Genomic DNA, 24,005 nt, shown 5'->3' with positions numbered 1-24,005 from the left:
CTCACGTATGTAGAGAGCCGCTCCCACTTGTGACCTCTCACAAGAGCCCCACCTCACTGTCTAACACTGTCTCTTCGCCCATAGATAAATACTTCGCTGCCTCCGCAACCGCAAGAACCACGACCAGACATGAGCACACTACCCCCTCAGCAGGCGTATCGCCTTCCCGCTCTCCCTCATGACATGTATCGTGGTGGTCCTCCTCCCCAAGACATGTACCGTGGTCAGCCGCCGCACATGGCATATCCACAGCACCAGCCTGCGCCTCGTCAGAGGACCGCCATCGCTTGTCGTTACTGCCGGCGACGGAAGGTTTGTCTCAACGATTTAGATCTCACCTCGCATCCGAGTCGCTAATCTCACACGTGTAGATTCGCTGTTCCGGCTTCGAAAATCAGGACGGCCGATGCACCAACTGCGTCCGCTTCTCGCAGGAGTGCTTGTTCACTCCCGTATCCGCCCAAGCCCAAGCCTTTGTGCCCGCTCAAACCGCCTGGCGTAACGGTCAGACGCCACCTCTCTACGGCGCGTACGGGCAGCCACTCCCGCCACAGCATCACCAAGACCCATACGCCCCTCGCCAGCCTGGCTACGCTCTCCCCAGCCCATCAGGTCCGTATCCCGCACCCGGTTCGGCGTACCCTCCCGGGCCGTACGATGACCGGAGCAGCCATGATGCAACCAGCAGGAAGCGGCCGGCCAATGAACCACACACGCCAACGCTCCCGCCGCCGAATCCAGCAACTGCATCACAGCTCTCCGGCCATCGCGGCTCAGGTGCCGAGTCTTCACCGTACACTTATCCAGATCCTACGGCTCTGACTCCTGCCGCTGTTTCTCCAGCCTCCAGCAACGCCTCCTACCACTCCTCGGTCCCCCCGCATTCCCAGCCGCAGCAGCCGTACTACGCCCCCCAGCCCGCGGCGCCGCGTCGCTCGAGCCCCCAGTCGACTTATTCGTATGACCCCGGACGGGCCTCGTCGTCGCCGAATACACAAGCTGCGCCGACCACGCCTGGGCAGGCTGGCTACGGATACGGCGGTGTCGGTCCTGATGGTCTCCGTCCGCCTCAGGGGGGACCGGCGGGTCACAACGACGGTAGAACGCCTCCGCCGACAAGTCAGGGTGGCAGCAGACCGGGCATGAGGATTACGGATATCGTTGATGGTGGCTCGGGTGGCGGGAGAAGCGCGGCGGATAGCGACATGTTGAAGGCGCTAAATCGGAGGCCTATGTAGGGGCTGTGGAACTCCCCTTCCCCTTGCGTGGCGATGGTCTGGCGATTCGGTTGTTGGACCTGGAGCTGGTTTCTCTGGGTTTGATGAACAAATCGCTTCCTTTGAACAATCGCAATTGGGAGTCTTTCGGGGCTCACCGAACGATTGCGGCGTATCTTGCGTGCGTAGGGTGTGGTTCGCAACTGCAGCGCCCTCCTTTTCTGGTTTTTTGCCTTTCGATTTCCTTTGTCTCCGGTCGGCTTCATCTGCTTGGATCGCGCTCTGTCTCTACGGGAAAACAAACGGCATCTCGGGTGGCTACCTGCTTTTTTGCGTAATTTATTCATTTCTTTAGCAATGCTTAACTTCAACTTCGCGTTTCACGTAAAAGAACTACGTTTCTGGCTCGTAATCGGGTGGCCGCGCATGCTTTTTCCGTTTGGGGGCTTCTTTGAGAAAATCCGAATTTCGGGCTGGCATATCTGTGAGCTTTAGCTTGAGCACGGCACCGCACCGCACAGTCGTCGATTCTGCGGTGTCGGTAGAAGAGAACTGGTGGAATTGACAAGATTTTTGAAGTTGCCGAAGTTGTTCTCCTATCACGTGATTGATAGTGATGCGAAAGAAGGGACACTCTTGTTGCCGCTGTGGCAGAAGCTTTGTTGACGTTGCTCGTTTTCCAAGAGCCTGAGACTGTTGATGATGGTATGCAACATTCAATGCCATGGACTGGAATCAACACGTGACACGGTGAGCGCTGCTGGGCGGGTTTCTGGCTCGCCTTCTACCCTGCTTTCCTTCGCCTCCTTCCCAACCATCTTATCATCCGAAGCTTGGTTTCATTATAGCGGCAACAGCAAATGCACCTTCAGGCTTCCCGCAGTGCTACAGAGCCCATATCTGCATTCCCAGCGCCGAGCCAGACGCCTCCGCCCGTCTTCTCCCTCACATCTAGTATCCAAACCTCACTCAGCGTATGAGGATCGAGCGTCAGCATTCCACTTCCGCATTTTCCCACTATTGGATCCATCCACTATCCGGCCAACTCTTTCCCGCCACTCCATCCGGTACAATCTCAAATAGCAACGCCTTTCCGCAAGCCGATGAGGCAGCGGTCAAAGAGTGAGAGACTCCCCCAACTTACACATATACTCCTGCGCAACTTTCCCACCCTCTTCCGAGGACGCCACGTACCAGCCCCACCAGCAGGCACTCCATTCCTCACTCCCTGTAACTTGTCTCGCCAGCACCGCGGCGCTCCATTAGCCTCATAAACCCGCCGTGCCATCCCACCCAACCCTCCTTGTCCATCATATCCAGATTTCGTTTCCCCCCCCCCCTTCCGCCGCGACTTAGTCCCACTTAGTCAGCACTCCCCACACAGACGCTCCGCATCCCCTTCTTCGTCTCTCAGCGCAGCACGGCGCGCAAAACGCTGCTCTCGTGGCGGTGTGCGTATGGGCCGACTCTGCTGGCCACGGGTTTCTGAGGAGAGCGGGTTGTGCGGAGCGAGGATTGCAGAACGCTATCGAACTCTGCACGGACGGGAGCCGCGAACTGCGGCTGGACCTGGTGGCAGGGTAACAAGGACGTTGGCTTCTAGCACCGGGATGGCGCTGCAGGGGCGAGTGTGGGTGGGGGCTGGCGGCAGAGTGAGGGGGGGCATTGGGAATGGTGGGCGGGGCTGTGGATGGGTCGGGTGCGTGGAAGTGCGGGCAGCGGAAGGGTCTGGATGGGGGGTGAAAAGGGGATAGGGAATGGGCGGTGGGACGGACTGAAGGGCCTACTGTCTCGAGATGGGACGTTTGTGTGTGGAGGAGAGGCCTGAGGGGTGGCATGGAGATCAGATATCGTAGAGGAGCGAGAGTGAGGACGGCTGGTACACAGAGACGAGGCTTCATCGTAGGCTTGACGCCCTGTGGTGTACACTTCGCGTAACTGGTATGAATCGGTAGGTGTCAAGAGAGGCGGTGTTTCTAGAGCAGGAGCGTGACTGTGTGATGAAGTGATTCTGTTGGTAACGTACGTCTAGAGGGGTATCTGCGCGGAATGTGACGCCTTCCAAGAGCGAGTTCGACTGCCTGCATTCCCACAAACCCAATTATCACTGCGCTGTATCCAGACTGCGGAAAGTATGCGAAAAGCGGATATAAGCAGAACGCATACCGTGAAGGGGTATCTAAGACGAGCTGAGCGCGGTGCAGAGAAACAGAAAGGGATGTCAAGAGAACTGGAGCCAGTCTCCAATATTACAGTGAACATCTCAATCATAACGCTGAATATTGACCAGGGGCCGACGGCTGCGGCGGAGACAGTGAAGCCCGAGGACGGAACACAAATCATATAACATCCGAATACTGCTTGGGGTGGTAAAACTCAAGGAGCAGAAACTGATGGTCTTTGCCAGAAGCGCAACAATGCCAATGCGGTCAAATCCCGCACGACAGGTTCCGGGTGTTACTGGAGCATGTAGCGGCGTTATACGACAAGACGCATGAGCTTCGAGAGGAGACAGCACTTGCGCATGGATCGTAAAGATTGGCCGCATGAAGAGCGCTCAATTCCCCTTTCGCAGGCAAATCCTAGTCGTCCAGTATAATGACGTTCCGATGTTCATTGGCACGAGAGCTCCGACCGCCAGACCCCTCTCCTGGTGTTGAAACCACAGGCTCCGGTGACAGTGTCCGAGACGATGTTGATGACGATGACGACCGTAGCGTTCGTGGCCTAAGTGCCAGGGAGATCGAGCGAGCCCGCCTGGCGCTTCTGTCCACAGCACGACGTTGGTCCACAACATCTGATGACGCTCTGTCACTTCCGGTGGACCGCTGAGGAGTTGTTATAGCGAAGTCTGATAATGTGTTGTGACCTGATGGCGTCACAGACCCAGCCGGTTCATTCTCGAGGTTCCTATCAAAATCATTCAGGGTCTTCTTAACCGACTGTACAAGGAGCTTCCACACGGACGGGGGCACGGCGTTTCCAGCCTGGGCGTAGGCGTCCGTGTTAGTGCCGACAAACATGTGGTTATCTGGGAATCCGCAAAAGCGGGCATGCTCTCGGGGTGTATTGTTCCTCGTTCCACTGTAATGCAACACCCCTCCCGTGGTTGTTAGAGTTTTTACCCTCGAACTGTGCGGGTCGGTATAGCGGTCGTCCTTCCTAGGCATGGTGTTCGGGTCGTGATGAGTGGCAGTGACGGGAATCTCTGGGCGATGCAAAGCATCATAGATGGTTGCGTAGGGCCGCAACCCAGGACCGTGAGTCGGCTTCGGGAACTCTGGCGTTGGAATGCCTGGCGCAGACGCCATGATGACCAGTCGCTTGCGGTCCTGCGGGATGCCATAGTCCACAAACTTCATAATCTTCCAGCGGAGGCTATAGCCAGCATCCAGTATTTGACGCAGTAGCGCCGAGAAATAACGGTGATGGCGGTAGAAAAGCCCATCGGTCTGCTCCAGAATCATAACGCGAGGCCGGCAGTGTTCTAGTATCGGTCCGACGGTGAAGAGAGCGGCCCTATTCTCTTCATCCCTAGCGAGGCCTTCCTCAGGCCGCTCGAAGGTCTCTCCTCTCTCATATCCGGCGATTCTCCAGTTCGCATTAGAGAAGTACGAACAGGGTGGTGACAGATGCAAAATGTCAACGTGGCTGTCAAACAAGCGCGCAGTAAAGTCCTGCGCTCTGTCGTTGTACAGCGTCGCCTCTGGAAAGTTAGAAGCAAAGGAGAGCAGAGCTTTATCATCGTGGTCCATTGCCCACTTCACTTGCACACCTCCGGCCATGACAGCGCCTCTTGTTGCACCTCCAGAGCAGCAGAACGCATCAGCCCAAGTCAATTTGCGCCTCGTTGCCACTGCCCGCAGTTTTAGACGCTTAGATGGGCTTGCTTCGGACGCAGTATCGGAGGAAGCAGGCGGCCGTTTGGTTTTACTGTCTTTGAGTCTTGCATCTTCAATAGGTCTTGTAAGATCGACGGCGTTGTTGCGTGGGGCGTTTTGGGATCTGGGTGATTGCTGAGGGTGAATGATTTCACGTTGCTGCTGCATCCCTCCGTCCGTTTCAGACGGCGGGACTCTCCGGACCGCGCCTTGCAGGGCGCGCTTGTTCTTCCTGGTGGAATCTCTGTCGGCAGCACTAGGATAGACTGACGTGTGAATCCAGCGGCACACTAGGGGCGCCTCGTTAAATATCGTAGAGATCGTCTGTGCTTCACTTTGTCCTCTGCACCTCTCCATGACAGGCCTGAAAAGGGTCTTGCGAACATCCTCTGTGGTAATGACAAGCTCACGGACCCTAAGCACGTCCTCGAGAGGGATGTCCTCGAGACCTTGCACGTCCAATGTGCGGTTATCATTCACGTCGACGTCCACCACCATAGCCACTTCGTTGCGCGTGTGAGGAAACAAACCATGAAAGTACTTGGTCCGGCGGAACCTCAGACCGCGCAGGAATGTCTCGTCGGTTTCCAGGTTGTGGATGATCTGATGAATTCGCAGAAAGTCTCCGCTGTGCAGTGTCGTAGAGTTTCTCTCGACTTCGTCTTGCAGCTCCACAGTTTGCCCCACCTTCAGGATCACCGAGTCCCATAAGGTGCATGAATCTTCGTAAACAAACGGAGGAGCTATGGAGTTCAATCTTGCTGGAGTGGATCTTGTGGGACTCTGGCTGCTCTGGCTCGGTTCTTGGGTGTTGGAAGTGCTGGCCATGATAGACTCGTAGTAGTCTTCAGAAGACACTTCGGCCACATCGCTATCGGCGTCGCTATCTTCTGCGTGTACGAGTGTGTTAGCCAGTTTTGCAGAGATCTGGAAAGCATGCTACCAAAATGACTGTAGCATGAAGATAACTTAAGGGAAGCAGCTCACCGTTTCTGCGCAATTCGACCTCCTCTTCGTTGTCTAGGATCCAAAGGTCATCATCCGAGACACTAGCCATGATTGACTGTAGCAGGTTTGTGAAGCCGACAAGTGCGCTAGTTGAAGCGGCGCGTAGTGAGGAAGTGTTGGTGATGGGATGTTGGTGACAGATCTTCAACGGACTAGGGTCTGGGCAATGACTGGTTTGCAAGAACTGAAGTAAGAGCGGACGAGCTGCAGCTCGCAATGTTAGCTACGACAAAACCGAGTGACGAGAAGCGGATGAAACAGTGCGTTGTTAATGTTGAGATGGAAGTTTTGTGAAGAAACTAGACGAAAAGCCCTGATTAGATGGCGCAGGAGCCCATCTCGTTCGCAGGTTTCACTTCAGTCTTGTGAGATGCTAAATGAATGAAGAAACCCGAAATGAGGACCCAAGGGTCTGGACGGGACAGGTTCGCCCGGCTGGCGCGCTGCATCACGGCTGACGGGTGCCATCGTGTGAAACATCCGATCCACGTCGTTCTTTGGCTTATTTCCACTTACGTGAAGAGCATGAAGCCCGTCTAGGGGCAGTCAAGTGTATGCAGCTGTCAGCATGTGAAGAGGGAGCGCGAGTCGGGCTCGGTGAGCAAGGCTGAGGTCGCCATCTAGGGTGAAGTCTTGAATGACTAGCACAGGCTTGATATGCTCTGTGGTTTGAAAGAAGGGAAGGCCCTTCCTTCATGACTTTAGACATCTTGACGGACATGCAAAAAAGCTTCTGTGAAGCAAAAGTGACAGTGTAGCACTGGATGGGGAGATTATCCCGTGCCGTGATGCCGAAGATCACACTACGAAGTCACTTGCAGAGAACAGCTTCGATGGAGCATGTCTAAGCACAAAGTGATTACCAAAGAACTGAATGTCGTCCAGGACTACCAGGAGCGAAGGTACAAGATGAATGGGAGCAGCATGCTGACAAGTGAATCATCGCTGGCGGCGCGTCTGCAGCCTGCAATGTCTCTAAGCGCTTCAGCTCTGCGAGGTGAAGATAGATGCGCAATAGTTGACAGTCAGTGTTGATATCACCCGCGATGCTCTCTCTGCCTTGGATGTTGTGGTCGCGTTGTAGGGATGTGAGCACGTGATGTGCGGCTCTTGGGGACGAGTGAAGGGCCAATCGGCAGATGCGGCAGACAGGGGCCGAACTGCGGGACTTCGACCCTTGGACGGTCAAATTTTCTTTGGCCTTCAGTGCGAGAAGAACGCAAGCTTCTAACAATGGCGTGCAATTCTCCTCCTTTGGCAAAGCCCTACCGTGGCAGACACCTTGCTGATGCTTTACCGCCTGACGAAGCACTGCTCGATCCCTGCACTTTGAATTCTTCTCCGCAAAATTGCTGCTCCCGCACCGTCATCCCGCCCTGCCCCTCCCCACGCTTTTCTGCGCGTTAAGGCCGCGTTCAGTATAGAGCTATATCGCTGCTCCTTACGCTCAGGTACGTCCCGCATATCTGATAGGCTTTAGGCAATGCTTTTACAAGCTCTCCATTGTGATGATTTGTTTTTATATAGATGTTAGACTACCGAGACTATTTCTGCGGAGAACAAACCTTCTGACCTGTGTCTACCTCTCATTATCGCTTGGCTGCTGCTATCTGCTACACACACACTGACAGGCAGCAACAGACGTATTGTAGAACGTACTGCACCCAACATGTGCGGTATAATCGCCGTCATTCATGCGGATCCCGCTTCTCCCTCCGCCGCCATCGAAATCCACGATGCTCTCTATCTGCTCCAACACCGCGGCCAAGACGCTTGTGGCATCGCGACCTGCGCATCCGGCGGCCGCATATACCAATGCAAAGGCAACGGCATGGCCTCGAAGGTCTTCCGCGACGGTTCGCGCATCGCAGACCTGCCTGGTTTCATGGGCCTAGGACACCTAAGATACCCGACGGCCGGCAGTAGCGCAAACGCTGAGGCACAGCCTTTCTACGTCAATAGTCCCTATGGCATCTGCTTTACACACAATGGAAACCTCATCAACGCGCCTGAGCTCAGGAAATACCTAGATCAGGAGGCACACAGGCACATCAATACTGAGAGCGACAGTGAGCTCATGCTGAACATCTTCGCCAGCGAGCTGAACGAGACGGGTAAGGCGCGTGTCAACGCGAGCGACTGTTTCGCGGCGCTGGAGAGGATGTACAAGCGGTGTGTTGGAGGATGGGCATGTACCGCGATGTTGGCAGGTGGGTCAATTCACAGCTCCACCGAAGGGGAGCACACGTGCTAACACCATCTCACAGGATTCGGTCTTATCGGTTTCCGCGACTCGTATGGCATCCGTCCGATGGTCCTAGGGTCCAAACCCTCAGACAGCGGCTCCGGCACCGACTACATGATGGCCTCTGAATCGGTGGCGCTGGTTCAGTGCGGCTATACCGAATTCCAAGACGTCTTACCCGGCCAGGCCGTCATCATCGAGAAGGGCAAAGAGCCCGTCTTTCACCAAGTCCACCCCCAACTCGCCTACGCACCCGACATCTTCGAATACGTCTACTTCGCACGCCCGGACACCGTCATCGACGGCATCGACGTCGATGAAAGCCGGCGAAGCATGGGCTTCAAGCTCGCGGAAACCATCAAGCGACAACTCGGTCCCGAGGCGCTGGCAGAAGTCGACGTCGTGATGCCCATCCCCGAAACCTCCATCACCTCCGCCCTCTGCGTCGCGCAATCCCTCCAAAAAGAATACTGTCAAGGCTTCGTCAAGAACCGCTACATCTTCCGTACCTTTATCATGCCGAACCAGCGGCAGCGCCAAAAAGGCGTCCGCGCAAAACTAAACCCCATGCGCAAGAAATTCGAAGGCAGGAACGTCCTCCTCGTCGACGACAGCATCGTGCGCGGCACCACCTCGGCCGAGATCGTGAAAATGGCCAAAGAGGCCGGCGCGAAGAAGGTGTTTTTCACCAGCTGCGCGCCCCCGATAACTAACGCGCATATCTACGGCATTGATCTTGCCTCGTCGTCGGAGCTCATCGCGCACCATCGCTCGAGCAAGGACATCGCTACGCTGATTGGCGCGGACGCGGTGATCTATCAGACGCTGCCGGATCTGAAGGCTGCGTGTGCGGATCTCTCTCCCAGAGACCCGAAGACGCAGGAGTTTGAGGTCGGGGTTTTCTGCGGGAAGTATGTCACCCCCGTCGACGACGGATACTTCGAGCATCTTGAGCGTGTAAGGGGCGAGACAAGGAAGATGAAGATGGTTGAGTCGGCCAAGGAGGCGGTTCTGCAGGGCGTGGCGGGGGAAGAGGAGATGCGGATGGCGATCAAGGGCGTTGAGGTCGATGGCCATGGGAACGTCGTGCCGGTTGATGGAGAAGCGTCACCGGTTTCGGACAGCAAGCAAGTCAACGGGGTCGGCCACGGGGAGGAGCAGAGGACGGATGGGGATACGCAGCCCAGGGTGAGGGAGAGCCAGGATATTAGCCTGCATAACTTGAATGATTATCCGGGCGTGGATGGATAGGGTGTTTGGTAAGGTTGGCTCTTCGTTGGCGTTGGGGTGGGCGGATGGCTTCTTCGGCATGGTCGGCTTTGCAATCGGTATCGCTCATGGCTGAGAAAACTTGATCCTTTACTATTCAACGGGGCTGAACTGCTGATGACGTATCATGAGGATCCTCTTGCAACCTCTACGAGTTTGCCAGGGACCCTAAACTTGAGGATACCCTGAAGAGCGTTGATGAACGGGCGCAGTAGATATCAACTCCGGAGACTTGTGTTCGAATACACTCTTTAATTAGAAGCCCGCAGAAGGACAACACTGCGTAACTAGTTTCTATCTAGCGGTATCTTTCAGTTTACCTTGTCTAGCCCACTCGTCTAGGATCCATACCTTCCAGACTTAACCATCATCGTCTTCTTGTTACCTCGCCGATTTTCTTCACTAAACCTTACTCGCAGGCACCCCCCGTCTGTTGCTGCAATCTGGGAACATGCTGATGTGAGAGTATATCCTTACGAATCAGATGTGCAACGCGCTGATCGAGCAGTGCCTTTACAGAGTAAGAAACGGGAATAAAGCTCCGCAGCACAATGTTGTCGTGTTGTACATCAAAAGTACAGATTGATAGTGATCACTAGCAATATGGATCTGCAGTGGCTGCCCGCGGCATTTATTGATGATGGGCACCGGCGCTGTCCACTCGCCTTCCGAATTCCGGATTTATATTTCTCGCACAATGGCGATGCCAGATTACGCTTGTGAGATTGGCCCTTATTTTGTGGTGTTGTGAAGAAAGAAGCGCTGCGGAGTTGGGCGGAGCGAAGGTGGAAAGTGAGGCTAATACGACTGTGAAGGAATGAAGGGCCGGGTTGACCCTTTGGAGTTTTCGGTCAGGCAAAAGGTTCTACCGCCGTCGACCAGCTCTTCGTCGTGAAAGGAAGAGAGGGACACGTCGCCCCGTTAGCAGGTTTCGGTTTTGGATATGAGAGGGCGGGTGCCGACCCGTTGGTGTAGTGTATTACGCGAAAGAGAAAAGGGGGTAAACGCTCGGGGGATTCGTAGCCGGGCTTAAAGAGAAGAGTCTACGGAGCGGGTTTCCGCCATCTAGTCAGGAGGTCGGCGAGGTGGGAGTACCCTCCTGGAAATCTTCGCTGTTGTGAGAGGAGAAGTTGCGTAGGTTAATGCCGAAGTCCTCGCTGGTCATGGCAATGTCTTTCGCCATTTGTCTATAAAGCTTTGCTTTTAATTGTGATTCGGCGAGGTCGATTTGCAGGGTCTGGATAATTATGTCCTTGTCCTTGACGGTGTCCTTCTATGGCCTTGCCGGTGGCCCGCAGACCTCATTGAGCGCCTTCTTCTGCTAGGCTACTTTGCGACTCCTCTCGCCTCCTTGAGTCGATCTAGATGTCTTGGCGGTGCTTCTATCTTAGATGGAACACTCGGCTTATCGTCTATGCGGCGATATTTGCTGAGTTGCGAACGTCGAGCATGATAAGGTTCCAGAAACCCTCCTGTAGGTTGAGTGAGGCAGACGCACATCGGTAGCTGGTGACCAGGATTTGATAACGGTCCTTTGGGTTGTTGAACCAGTCGACCGCGTCATTGCGTGTCTTATTCTGAGCGGAGCCAAAGCCCTCTACTTCAAAGTCCCATTCAATACTTGCTTGAGGGCGGGGTTATCCCATACTGGTGAGCCTTCGCTTAGCTAGTGGCTTTGGCGGACGCTGGGCCGAGCAGACTGGGATAGCATACGCGTTGATCCCGAAGCACTCTGTCGGTTCGGGTGAGCCCCTTCAGGTGAGGGAACCTGAAAGAAATCTACCACATTATCTTTAACGAATATAGTTTTCTCAATATTCCGCACCAGCTGGAATATAGTAACTTAAAAACTTCGGAGTTCGATGGCGGTATGACCGGCGATTTAGGACAGCATGCTTCTTGGCTTGGTCCATCGTGCTTTTACGAGTAGGGCATGTGTCGGACTTGACAAAGAGGGCGAGGCTATTGATGTAGGCGCCTGAGGAACAGCTCTGGGCCATCGTTATCCTCGGAGTATTGCGTGTGACGGTGAAAAAAGGTAGACAACCTGGACTGGATTATGGTGATGTTTGGGGTATTGTGTGCGCTAGTGAAGAGAGGCAGACAACGTGGAGTATCTATCATTCGGAAGAGTACAGCCTACCTCGATGGTCTTGATGATAATGTTGTATACTCGAGGGGTGGATTGTTCGATTTTACGACGTCGCTTGTAAAGAATGCCCTGGACGGAGCAATGGAGCATTGTGGAAGTCGACCTTCTTGAGGATGAACCAGATCCGCTGGTTGACGGCTCCATCGGTTAGGCCCTTGCCCTTAAGGAACCCTGAGCGTCGCAGATAGAATTGTTGACGCGCGCGCCGTAGGAAGCGCGCATGGTGGTCCGTTATCGACTACTTCTCGACCTCTTCGGCGTCTGAGTTGGAGTACGTCTGCGCGCCGTCGACCTCCCCGGCAGCGAGGGCGGTTTCCACGGTGGGCAGATCCATCATTCAGGGCCGCGGTTTGTTCGCCTTCTTAGCTTCCTCACGGGCCGGCTCCAGACAACGGTTATTAAGCTCGTCGTAGATGTCCCTGAACTTGCGGCCTACAATAAGAGCCTTTAGCTCGCTCACCGACAGCTGCACAAACTATACCAGCTTGCTCATGTTCCTCCCTAGGTTGGAGTTCTCTGTGACGCTGGTGTCTACGGGCTTGCTGAGTGGCTCGAGGACTGTTGGGTGGTCGGTGGATGGGAGTCAATAAGGCGAACATGGCAGTGCGACTTCGATATTTTGATGGGTTCTTGAAGACGGGTATTATTGAACCTGGTCCTTGAGCGCCAGGATGTTCTCGATAAGCATGCAGAAACGCTCGGTTTCTCTAATGCGCTCATGCTGACGCCTCAGATAGTTGCGGCCTTCCTCCTCCTTGGCCATCAGTCTCGCTCTCTCCGCCCACTGTGTCGTGGTTGGTATTATTGAAGGCCTGACTTTGCGGTTGCATGACGCAGGGGGAGCAGCTTAGCCTTGAAAAGGGCTAGGTTCTTGGACAAAGGAGACAACTTTTAATATCAGCTAGCGTAACGCTACAAGACGAATTGCAGTATTTGCTTCGCCACTACACAATCTCAAGCTGTAATCCCTTCGTGGAGAGTAGACAGTACAAGGTCGCCCTTCTTGAAAACTAACGTAACAGTTTGCCCACATTCTTGCCCCGACTGACCGGAGACTACTTTCCGCCCTCCGTTCGATCATCCAACTAGGTTGTCTTAAGGTTTTTCGTATGCATCCTGCTCCCCACTCTCGCCATGAAATGCCGAAACGGTGGGATCCACCGGCTCTGGGTCCCTAGGATTGATCACACGGTCGCCCTCCACGGCATCGTTGCTGTCCGCTTCGCCTAGATACGCGCTGGCGCTCGCGTCGAGGGCTTCCAGCTTCCGCGGATTAACGGCATCCTCGGCCTCGACGAAGTCGTTGCTGTCGGCTTCGCCGAGGAAAGCGGATTTGGTGCTGTCGAGAGCTTCAGGCGGGGGACGGAAGAGGGCTTCTATCTCGGCAGCTTCGTTGCGGTCAGCTTCGCCGTGGATGGATGTCACGACTTCGGCGGCGGTGGGTGGTGGCTGAACTGGATGAGACTGAGGTTGAGGTTGATGATGAGCGGGCGCGTGGCGAGGTGCAGCTGATGAGTAGCTGGCACGGCTTAGAGAGATAGGCGGATGTGAGGGTGCACGGAGAGCAGTGGTTGTGATTGTCTTGAGAACGGTTAGGAGAGGCCTGACTGCCATCTTGGGTTTACTGAGGAGGTAGACGATGCTTGTCACTATAAGTAGGACTATGATTCTAGAGCGTTTAATGTGCTAGCTTGTTAGATCAATAGTGTTGTGTGAAGAGGTGCTCCGAGAGAGCTCTTCTACGGTCATTTCTGTGCTTATGTCTTTGTTAGACATGCCCGTGATACCCTGGCGACCCCGCCTGAAGTAAGTTGTAGAGACAATCAGGAGCGAGTTTAACCCCACATTTTCGTAAGCTGGCTATCACGAGCGCAGCGAAGGGTCACAGTTATCGGCTGGAACGGTGAGGATCTGTATGTGTCTTACACTGGCGCACGGATCACGCTCCGCTCTCAAGAACGGTCGTCGGAGAATCAATTTGCCGCTTGTCAGCTGCGTTTCCTTCTTCGTTCTTGCTGTCTCGGCCTTGCTGTCTCCGAACAACCAGTGACTCTCGCCACCAAATCGGCCACGGCAAGCCACTTGAGCAACTGATGGCATCCATTCCCTGTGCTTCCACGAAAAGGTCCGACTCTGTCTGGACAGGCCAGCTACGCTACCTACTTGGCTACTCTTATCCTGAACCTTAAAGTCCTCGAAACTCCTCGAAACTCCTCGAAGTCATATGGCGCGTACCCAGGTATATCCAGAAGTGGGCGGACGTGGAGGGGCCTTGGCAGCGCAACGACAATCACATGCACACCGTTGATGTCCCTCTTCGTTCGGTCGTGCAACTTACGGATGCAGGGGCGTCGGAAAATCCAGTACTGATCTCCACATCGAGATCGGCCGCCCTATTTCCGAGCAAGATACTGACTGCATCTTTCTCCGGCATCGGTACGAACTTTCCCTCTTGTTTGGCCTGGGTCATCCGTCTTGGGTGCATCTTGGCTGTGCCATCCGGCCTGTAGATCGTAGGATCTTGCTTGTATGCTTCGGTGTGGTGTGCTCGGTTATTGTTCAGGTATGTGTGGAGCACGGGGTCCAGGTCCAGTTGCTCTGGGTTAAACGTTCCAAGGCCGTTCTTCCTGAACAAGAAATTGTCCTTCGCAGATTTGTCGGATCCTTAAGATATCCTGTCAGATCTTCAAGAAGCTGTATCATCTCTGTTTCCGTTTGACAAGCTTCGAGTTGCCGGGAACACGCCTCTAGCTATGTATTGTAAGTAGAGAGTGGACTGGGATTGTACATCTATGCCACTGCAATCAAGATATCTAAAACTTAGCCTCCACTCTACCGCGCTTGCTTTTAGGAATAGGCTTAGATAGGGGGATGCGCTTATAGGAGCCTTTACCAAGCCCACTATACTAAACCACGCAATAGCCTCGTTAGAGCTAGAAGAACTAGATTAGTACTTCCTAAGGCTCTAGCGGCTAGTGGAGGTCTTTCTATTTATAAGAAAAGCCTAGGTCGCTAATATTGTCTTTGGCTAACGCTTGTGAGACTCAGCGTAGCAGCCATTCGATCGAGAAGGGTACCCAGTAACCTTTCAGCTTCAACGTATTCGCGATTGGCTCTAGAACTTTTTCTTTATACGCTCTTCTATTTGGGCCTGCAACGCCTGTCCGTCTACGAATAAACTTTGGAGCATGATGGCGAAATCCTTGTTTGTGTTGGCAAGGTCCAAGACCATTTGCTTGGTAATGATTTCGTTCTTTTGGTAGGTTGCAAGTTCTGCTCATAAGGCTTTAATGATCTCGCTCATTTCCTTGATGACCTCTGACGCTTTCTTGAGCTATCCTTCAACATTTTTTGGAAGTCGTCGGGGATGATTGAGAATGACCCTACATAGCTATTGAGATAGATGTAACTACGGTGTAGATGTAAAAGCGATACATAAAACTGAATAGAATGCAGCACTTATACCGGTCTGGTATGAAATACCGGACCGGTGGAGAAGTGCAGGATGGACAGGCGCGCCTGTATCTAGCGGCCCGATTTTTCGCCGTAGGCAATTCACGATCGAGCGCAGCGAGGGCGGGGGGTTTAGGAGGGAACCCCCATAGCAGACGGGGACTGTTTATCGAGAGGGAAAGTACTTTTTTGATTGCTATTGCTCGCCTGTACAAGTCTGCTGTGTGGCTATAGTACAGAAGCAAACGCCCAAATTATCTTTAGTAGCCAAGATAAACTGCTAGGAAGCAGCTTTTAGCAGTAGTAGAACGTAGTAGAAAGCAAGGTAGCCGCCCACGCACTCGGAGCCCCGTCCTACGCTCTTAATAAAGGAATAGCGTCGCTATATCTAGCGTGTTGTCTACTACCTATACCCGAGCCGTGTCGGTGGTGGAGAGCAGCGGCTAGGCGACCGGCTACCCTGATCGCGCTCCGTGGCGGATGGCGCGGTGGTATGCATTGGTGAGGTGGAAGAAGGCCGGCAGCAGGTCGCCCTAGTGGAAGGCCTTAATATTGTTAAACATGCTAAGCCGGAAAGCGTCGCTGCTGCACTGGTGTATGAGTAGGCCGGCCTTCCTGATTTCGTAGAACCCCGAGAGTAAGCCTAGGCTGATTACCGTGCTGTTCGCGGTGGTGTTAGTGGCTAGGTCTAAGTTGAGCTGAGCCGCGAGAGTAAGCGGGTCGAAGCGCGTAATAACAACGTGGAGAGATCGTCGGACCAGCTCCTCCATGCGCGCCGGGGCCAGGGGCACGAGGTGGGCGTCGAGGGTGTGGTAGCTGTGAATTGTCTCGGCGTCGCCAGCGTCGGCGGCGTCGAGGACTGCCCATCCCTGTCGAGCCGATCCCCTCACTCGGTAGAGCTCCCTCAAAAAGTACTCTCAACCTGTTCTGCTGCCGGTGGTTCTGCTGGTTCTGGTTGGACTTCCTCTGCCTGAGAGTCTGAGTCCGGGGCTTCGGCGGCTGGTAATTGCCGTGATCTGAACGTGGTTGCGTCTTCCGGACTGGAAAGTGGAGTGGCCGCGATGAGCTTCGATCCGTCTTTCAAACTTGCACGGACTCTGTTCCCCGGGGCACAGAAGGTTTGTTTGCTAGCTGCGCGCTGGACAGCAGTAGAGAGAGTGGTTTTGTTCGCCGGGGCCTTGCCAGGCAGAGACAGTGTAGGCTTGTTTGACGTCTGGCTTGGAGCGGATGCCACGTGTAAAGACTATACAGTTCCTTGGTCCTTATTTCGCTGAGCTTCCGTGACCACTAGATTGCCGAGCATTGGTTCCATGGATGACATCCATTCGTTGATGGTCTTCTGATCAACGGTCGACAATTGTTTTCTGAACGACGCTGGTCGGCGCTCGGTCGGAAACCCAAGTGTCTTGCCTTTGAACATGGTGGTCTTGTCTTGAGCCACCTACTTGAAGGCGATTTTCGTGGTAGTGTAGTGTTAGGTGCATATTTGAGTGGTGAATCAGAGCCTCAAGGGCGTTGGATTCTTTTATCCTAGAGATCTCCGGGACGTCTGCGCCAACCTGGTTGGCAGCAATTAACCGGCACCATCTGCACCTGATGAGGACTTCTTTTGCCGTGGCTCGAGAAGAACAGCTTCTGTCCCACCTGCTCATTGTTGTGGAAGGCTTTTTCGATTTGAGGCGTAATCTCTTGGCCTGGGTTCAGCGTCTCGAGAACCAGGTCCTGGAGTATGGACACTCTAGTCTTATTCCTAGACCTAGGGAGCGCGTCGATTGCTTTATATACATCTGAGTCCTGAAGCTCCGCCTGTTCCTTGAGCCGAGACCACATCTGTGAGACCCGCGCTTGCCAATAGGCGATTGATAATCCCTGCGTGGCCTATTCGATGTCTAGAGCCTGCACGGCTCGGAATCCCTCTAATATAGGTTCTAAGATTGCTAAATCGCTTCGCTTGGTTTGGATTGAAACCAACACCCAAAATATCGACTGTGCCAATAGGGATATCGGGGTGGACGCTATTTCCGTCGACTGTCTCGCCATTAAGGAAGCTGACGTTTTGTCTCTGTCGTAACCGTCTTCCTCTTGGAAGTCTCATACACGGCAGCGGTGCAGCGCGGTTTTATCAGGGCACAGCTCCATTACCAGGAGATCTTATTCGAGCTCGGCAAGTTGTAGAGTGTAGGCCTGTTGGCGGATCCGTAATTTCTTGGGCTAAACTTTTGCGGAAACGCACTTGATGTGTATGGATGTCTTATCCGTGTAGCTGCACGTTGTGAGCCTGCTCGGAAGATACCCGGATCTAGTCATCTTATGCTGGCTGGCGAAGATGTGGTTGCCATAACGGAGGACATGCTTTGTCTTCTTGTCCCCTTCGCCCTCGGTGCTGACGGAGCAGACACTTCTTCACAATGCGTGCATTGATGGGTTAATCGGTGGGGATAACAGATCCTGATAATCTACAATTGGTTCCACTCAGCTTATTCCACGCAGGCCGAAATTCTAGGTCCGCTGTCTAGATGGTAACGCTGTTCTCGCTCTTGTCGAGAAGTCCAGTTCATGTGCATGCTCTATTTCCTGCCTCTTGATGCGGTACGGCGTCCTGCTCTGCCAACACAGCTTTTCTCGATGGATGACCAGGATTCGACCTCCATGGTGGCGTTGCAGGAAGTCTTTCGTCCCACTCAGTACTGTATGTTCAGGCTTCGTAGATGCTCCCTTCGTACACTAAACCTTCACATATCGAGATGACTGGGTCAGAAGGGGCCAGAATGAGGGTCCATGAGGGGCCAAAAGTAACTGAAAGCAGGGGCGATTGTTCTTGTCGCATTGGTGGCAAGGAAGGCAGTCCTTACGCAGGCCAAGGCGCTCAGGACAGAAGCGGCATAATGGGACAAAATCGCCCAGATCCGGGCCGGAAGGGGTCGTAGCAACCCGGCGGACGCAGTTAATGCAGGGATTCATCGAGAATTCAGCCTCAGAAGCCAAGCGGAGACGACGTTCCTTCCAGGATTCAGCCATAATGCGCCAGAAAGGTGCTGTATGGGCCTAAAAGACGACAGAAGTTGGTCGATATTGCTGGATGAAGCCGTGTTGGTGTGAATTGGCGCAAAGTAATGTTTTATAGCGAGATTTGGCACGTTTCGGGTCGAAATGACGCACGACAGGACCAACTTAACCTAGAAAAAGGCACTGTGGAGCTAGAAGGGGAGTAAATAGCATAGAATGGCTCAAAAACCGACTACACGGGATCCACGGGCCAGTGACCCGAAATTGTTAATATGGAGTGTGGTGAAGAAGAGATGGAGGATTTGGTCCATCGATATTCGGCCAGAAACTCTGCAACTGTTATCGACGCGACTGAGAATCTGTAGAAGCTAAGTCGCTCCCGGAGTCGTAGTCGTCGTAGTCGTGGCTAATACTCATGGTGATAGCGTTGAGCGAAGCGATCAAGGCTGTGAAGTCAAGGCCGTGAAGGGAGTGAGGCTGACAGAGCGTTCGGAAGGTGGACGGGACGTTATGGCCAGTGAAGAACCCTTGGCTGAGCGTGGCGGATCTTGGAGGCAGTTCCTTCAGATCTTGAATGGTTCTCTTCAGGATGGACTTCTCGAGGTCGGCGGCGGACGCAGGCTCAGAGGCCCGTCGCCCCCAACGCATCGAGATACACCGCGGCTTGTCCGCCATCCTGCGATGCCGTGGTGTTGTAGTCGGAGTGGAGTTCGGACGGAGTTTTAGTTCACGCACAATCAGCGAAATGAAGTCGGCTGACTCACCAGGCAACGAGCTGGAAGTCTGGGATGTCTTTGGCGTCGTAGAGATATACTCCGATTCCCATGGATCGAGGATTTAGGCATAAATGGACAATCGATAAACATGTAATGTCTATCACCTCGTTCGGCGATTTCCAGTACGCGAACCCAGTGCAGCAGTTTCATTGATTTTTACTCTTCTTTCTCCGGCTCAGTTGGATCAAGATGCTCAGTTACAGCATCGCGTTTGATCTCTTGTCTGAAGTGCTGAATCGCGGCCGTGATGCGTGCCTGGTCCTCGTCGGACGAGCCGGACATGGTTTGAGAGGGTTTGTAGGGATTTCAGGCGTTGAGGCTGGGAAGAAGGTCCGTGGATGTGTGAGAGGGTCCGTGGAAATGAGAAGATCCGTGGAAGTGAGAAGAAGAAGAACGGGAGCGGCGAACAGTCTTTTGGGCAGAACATATCGCCGCGGACATGACTAACCATTACGACGCACAGGGTAAGAGATCGAACGGCATTGCCGTGCTTGTCGAGCGTCTTGACATCTCGCGACCCCTGAAGCTTCTTCATGAGTGTGGACCGGAAGAGGGGAAGGTCATCCCATGGAGCGATTTGAGAAATCCAAGTATTCCTCGGACAACGGTGCATTCGTTCCCGAGGTAGTCGCTGACCTTGATCGCCTGGCCGTTCACTACCATCATGTTTCGCAGAACGTGAGCCGCGGCACGTACCGGTCATTGCTATGCGATGTGTATTCGAAACGTGGCTGATCAACCGGCGAGGCCTTGGATTTCTTTGTGATATTGACGTAGTAATCAAGAGTTGTGGTACTGTTACTCTTTCTATCTTTTATGAGTCCTCTCCAAATCGGTGGGAACAGCAAGACTGGTAGGGGCTCTTGAGTGATGTTATGCCTAGGCCGCAAGATGTGGTATATTCGGTGATCGTTCTATCCAATAATGGTTGGTGAAGCGTTCGACAGATTGTTGTCCATCATGACTGAAGGCCTCATTGACATCGGGAGAACTGCTATTAATACCGCTTGGGAGATGTGCATTAACCTTGGCGTCTTGTTCTCAGTATTCGTGTTACTGAATTGTTAGTAACTGATAGTGTAGGCCGGAGAACAGTTGTTAGTTAGCTTGTGTTATCCTGTTGTGAGTGTGTGTGTGGAACTCTTGCTTGACTATGGAGGAGATAAGAGAAGGACTGTCAACTCCAAGAGATAGGGACAGATCAGTAGTGAAGCCCTGGTCACGTGCATGACGGTCGAGCTGGTCTAGAAACTGAGAAGAATGATAAGATACTTCGTTCATCAATCCTTGATTTTGGTAGATTGAACCTGACGCTGTGAGGAAACGGTTCTCTCGCTCATGTAAATCGATGATATACGGTACCCAGTGCTTCAATATGGTTCGATGACCAACGCTCACCAATAACTCGCCCGAACCGACGCCCGCAATGCAATCCTACCTCTCCTTTCCCCTCAATCCTCCTTCAATCCCAGAAAATCCGTCCCTAGCAGCGAGTCCATCCATCCCAAAACCCTCCAATACCATCCAGTCTTCTCCCAATCCACACTCCCATCCTCTTTCCTCGCCAGCTCGCCGCCAAAGATCTCAACCCCTCCACCGCCGCCAACCAGCCAGCCGACTAGCGGCCAGCTGCCAAACGTCTGTTGCCACCTCGAACCCACTGGTAGAAGCGCTTGATCTGCAGGCAGCAGGACAGCGCGCTTGGCGCCTTGTATGCGTAGCGGGGCGGGGGGTAGCTCTTTGGTTTGTTTGCGTTGCTGGAGCTGTTGTGGCGCTGGCGCTTGGGCCATGGGCTGTAGTTCTATTGAGCCCGGAAGCCGCGGGTAGTCGGGTTCTCGCGTCGTGCGCGGTCGTGGGGTTGGCGATGGCGGATCACGATTGGCTCCCGTCGCTGTTGCAGAGGAGGCTGTTCCTGACGATGATTCAGGAGAAAGGGTTTGGGTGCCACCTTGCAACGTGCTGGTTGACCGCGATGGCGATTGTGTCTGCCCTGGTGCTGCATACATGGGAGCGTCCTGGGCCGGCCCTATGCCTCGAAACCTCTCTGCAACGACCAGGTAGCTGTGGATGTTGTGGGGTGAGCAGTAGCATGCCTGGTCTGCGGCTTCGGGAGAATCGAATGTAACCTTGATCCAATGCTCCCCGCCCATGTACGTGTTCTTCTTTCTCAATGCTGTCGCTGAGAGAGTGCGTTGGGCGCTGGCTCGGCTGAGACTGAGGGTTTGGTTGTAACGCGAGTGCGGCGGGTGTCGGTCGTAGTCTTCGAGGATCGTACCCCTAGAAACACGCTCGTAGAACTCGATGGCGGCCCATTGGTATTCGGCCCCAAAGCCGTAAAGAATGACTTCTGTTGGTTCTTTGGGGGCTGTTGACTGTGTGGAAGGTGTCGCGGAAGCAGCGGCTGCAGTGTCGAGATTCGGCATGGACGCGGAAACGGGAAGCGATCCGGGCGGTACTGAGGGTTGACGCGTGGGTTGAGCGGCTTGTTGGGAGGCTTTGAAGGAGTTGAAGATGTCGTCTATCACCCGGATGTTGTCGATCTTGGTCTGGTCCTCCTTGCGCGCAGGTGTCGCCGTCGTTCTACTTCTGGAACCAGCGCGCCGCAGTGTAGATCGCCCAAATGGGCCTTTCTCTTCTGGCACACGCCGCCTCTCGGAGCTAAAGGATGCATTGTTAGCGGGCCGCTGTCAATCTGATGTTGACATCGTAGGCTGTGTTGCGGTGGAGGACGTACTCTGCGTATTCTATTCCCCATGGCAGCTGTCTGCCACTCGCATCAAATGCGCGTTCTGTTTCTGGCACGGCATGGACCTGCATGCCTGGGCGTAGGGTATTCATTGTGCGTTGTGATTGTGGATAAGCAGCTCACAGGAAAGTCGATGCAGCTTCTGGCAGATGTATTGGAGCTTTGACACCAGATCCCTGACAGGCGGCTCAACTTCGCTTCAGCCGCAGTCCGGGGTTTTAAATCTTTGGACGGACCAGGGGTCAGATATTCACATGGAAGTCACAAACACTGCCAAGTGAGCCCTTCAAGAGGCATATCCTGCGGCCAGCGATGCGTGCGTGCGGTTCCAAACTATCCTTAGACACAGTGAGAGTCTACTATGACCGGTGTAACCTTGAGAGCTGTAACTCGTGTCATGCTCATTCTTGAGCCTACCTATGTTCTCAGCCCCACCCGGTCCCGCTCAGGTACCCGCACTTGCATAAACACCAACACAATCCCCAATATCCACATCGCCTCAATTACTTCAGAACCTCTCTGTAATACAGCTCCCTCCCTCCATACCGTTTAACAACCCTCGCTTTCTCCCTTCCTCAACTATCGCCACAACAACAATGTCCACCGACTCAACCCCCCTCTTCTCCCCCACCCTCATCTCCCCAACCGTGCAATCGCAGCTCCCACCCTCGTACACCTGCCGCCCGATCCAGCGCTCCGACTACCACTCCGGCTTCCTCGACGTCCTGCGCGTGCTGACGACCGTCGGCGACGTGAGCGAGGCGCAATGGAACAAGCGCTACGACTGGATGAGCGCACGCAGCGACGAGTACTTCTTGTTGTGTATTTTGAACGGGGAGGACAAGATTGTGGGGACGGGGACGTTAGTTGTGGAGAGGAAGTTGTAAGTGCGCCTTGTCTTGTGTGGAGCTTGGGGGTTGGGGGAAGTGAGGAAGTGAGGAAGTGAGGGAAGGGGGAGCGGTGTGAAAACGATAGGGGAGTAGTGGAAGAGAGCGCAGGCTGATGCTGAGTTGAATGCAGCATACACAATCTTGGCATCGTTGGCCACATTGAGGATATAGCGGTTGCCAAGGACCAGCAGGGCAAGAAGCTCGGTCTGCGCATCATCCAGGCACTGGATTTCGTGGCCGAGAAGGTCGGGTGCTATAAGGTCTGTCCGCTGTTCCAACTGAGCTGTAGAGCAGAGTCAAAACGGACAAACACTGATGTGCGGATGTGTATAGTCAATACTCGATTGCTCGGAGGCGAACGAAGGGTTCTATGTCAAGTGCGGATTCAAGAGAGCTGGACTAGAGATGGCCCATTACTACGAACCGCCGAAGGGCCACGCTTGAGGAAGCACGCTTGAACTGGAGGTGAGAGGCGTAACGCAAACCCGTTGGCCGGCACGGTACACGGCTCGGAGACGACGTGGGCATCAGAAAGGGGGTACGTTGCGGTAGCTAATCGGGCGGGTAATAGACTGTAGACGCTTTTCGGTCACTGGCCCAACCTCCAAGCCTCCTGGGACGAAGGGTTTAGAGGAAGCAGAAAGCATGAGTGCGGCTTTGGTGGCCTGGTTCGTCTCTGAATCCTTCTAGATGATAGATATACGCGGCACCTGGATGCATAGCGACATGAAGAACATTGTCATACTATTAATTGAAAATCACCGGCTTTGTAACGCATCAAGGATGGCAAGCCGTAGCACATCACATGGTGGAGAGGAGACATGCGTGATACGCTGATGTGCCCGCATTGGAACAAGTAACACGTTATGCAAATACTTGTGATACTACTATTCAATTCTACAGTAGTAATCCTAAAGTGAGGCTATCGGCGCAAAACAGGGCTTGATCTCCCACGAGCATGGGTGGCGTTAGTGCGATATCAGGCGTCCCTGCGGCGCAAAAAACGGTGAAAGCGCCTCGCAGAGCAGCCAAAATGAACAGACGTTCAAGAAAGCTGCAAGAGATGCAAAACAAAGTTAAAAAGGACGCCCGACGAGAGGCTCGAACTCTCAACCTTGAGATCCCTTGGCATATATGCCTTAAAAGTCTCACGCGCTAACCAATTGTGCCAGCCGGGCAACTCGAAGGTGGCAAGGTCTATGCCACCAGATTCAGGAGTCAAATTCGGCTTTTACGATATATATCACATCACTAAACCGGCTCCAGCACGCAAATTATCAAACGATGGCTGTATCGAAACGTTGCCGAAGCACTTTCAATTTCATTTGCATGTCCCGGTCTGTGTGCTCATAACAGTTCAAG

At 53.8% G+C, this 24,005-nt stretch overlaps 7 protein-coding genes and 1 non-coding gene across 8 annotated transcripts; 3 read left to right on the top strand and 5 right to left on the bottom strand.

The window, feature by feature from the left end:
• Positions 1-129: 129 nt before the first annotated feature.
• W97_05539 (uncharacterized protein) lies at positions 130-1,238 on the top strand (the record flags this gene model as incomplete). The annotated part of the gene is made up of 2 exons (XM_007783568.1): positions 130-312; positions 372-1,238. The coding sequence occupies 2 exons, from the start codon at positions 130-132 to the stop codon at positions 1,236-1,238; spliced, it is 1,050 nt and encodes a 349-aa protein (XP_007781758.1).
• A 2,561-nt stretch (positions 1,239-3,799) lies between these two features.
• W97_05538 (uncharacterized protein) lies at positions 3,800-6,155 on the bottom strand (the record flags this gene model as incomplete). The annotated part of the gene is made up of 2 exons (XM_007783567.1): positions 3,800-5,988; positions 6,086-6,155. 2 exons carry the CDS (start codon positions 6,153-6,155, stop codon positions 3,800-3,802), a joined length of 2,259 nt encoding a protein of 752 aa, XP_007781757.1.
• Positions 6,156-7,775: 1,620 nt separating this feature from the next.
• On the top strand, positions 7,776-9,602 carry W97_05537 (amidophosphoribosyltransferase; the record flags this gene model as incomplete). The annotated part of the gene is made up of 2 exons (XM_007783566.1): positions 7,776-8,316; positions 8,374-9,602. 2 exons carry the CDS (start codon positions 7,776-7,778, stop codon positions 9,600-9,602), a joined length of 1,770 nt encoding a protein of 589 aa, XP_007781756.1.
• Positions 9,603-12,867: 3,265 nt separating this feature from the next.
• Positions 12,868-13,386, bottom strand: W97_05536 (uncharacterized protein; the record flags this gene model as incomplete). Its single annotated transcript, XM_007783565.1, has 1 exon — positions 12,868-13,386. The coding sequence occupies one exon, from the start codon at positions 13,384-13,386 to the stop codon at positions 12,868-12,870; it is 519 nt and encodes a 172-aa protein (XP_007781755.1).
• A 2,372-nt stretch (positions 13,387-15,758) lies between these two features.
• On the bottom strand, positions 15,759-16,645 carry W97_05535 (uncharacterized protein; the record flags this gene model as incomplete). Its single annotated transcript, XM_007783564.1, has 3 exons — positions 15,759-16,084; positions 16,141-16,363; positions 16,475-16,645. The coding sequence occupies 3 exons, from the start codon at positions 16,643-16,645 to the stop codon at positions 15,759-15,761; spliced, it is 720 nt and encodes a 239-aa protein (XP_007781754.1).
• Positions 16,646-20,458: 3,813 nt separating this feature from the next.
• On the bottom strand, positions 20,459-21,824 carry W97_05534 (uncharacterized protein; the record flags this gene model as incomplete). The annotated part of the gene is made up of 2 exons (XM_007783563.1): positions 20,459-21,665; positions 21,742-21,824. 2 exons carry the CDS (start codon positions 21,822-21,824, stop codon positions 20,459-20,461), a joined length of 1,290 nt encoding a protein of 429 aa, XP_007781753.1.
• Positions 21,825-22,349: 525 nt separating this feature from the next.
• W97_05533 (glucosamine-phosphate N-acetyltransferase) lies at positions 22,350-23,087 on the top strand (the record flags this gene model as incomplete). Its single annotated transcript, XM_007783562.1, has 3 exons — positions 22,350-22,636; positions 22,774-22,903; positions 22,977-23,087. The coding sequence occupies 3 exons, from the start codon at positions 22,350-22,352 to the stop codon at positions 23,085-23,087; spliced, it is 528 nt and encodes a 175-aa protein (XP_007781752.1).
• Positions 23,088-23,729: 642 nt separating this feature from the next.
• Positions 23,730-23,821, bottom strand: W97_05532. Its single transcript has one exon. It is a non-coding gene; the product is annotated as a tRNA-Lys (tRNA).
• Positions 23,822-24,005: the final 184 nt, after the last annotated feature.

The sequence above is a fragment of the Coniosporium apollinis genome, assembly GCF_000281105.1.
Source record: "Coniosporium apollinis CBS 100218 chromosome Unknown supercont1.27, whole genome shotgun sequence".
NCBI lineage: Eukaryota > Fungi > Ascomycota > Dothideomycetes > Coniosporium > Coniosporium apollinis.
The sequence above is the reverse complement of the archived record's forward strand: the minus strand, read 5'-3'. Positions and strand labels throughout refer to the sequence as shown.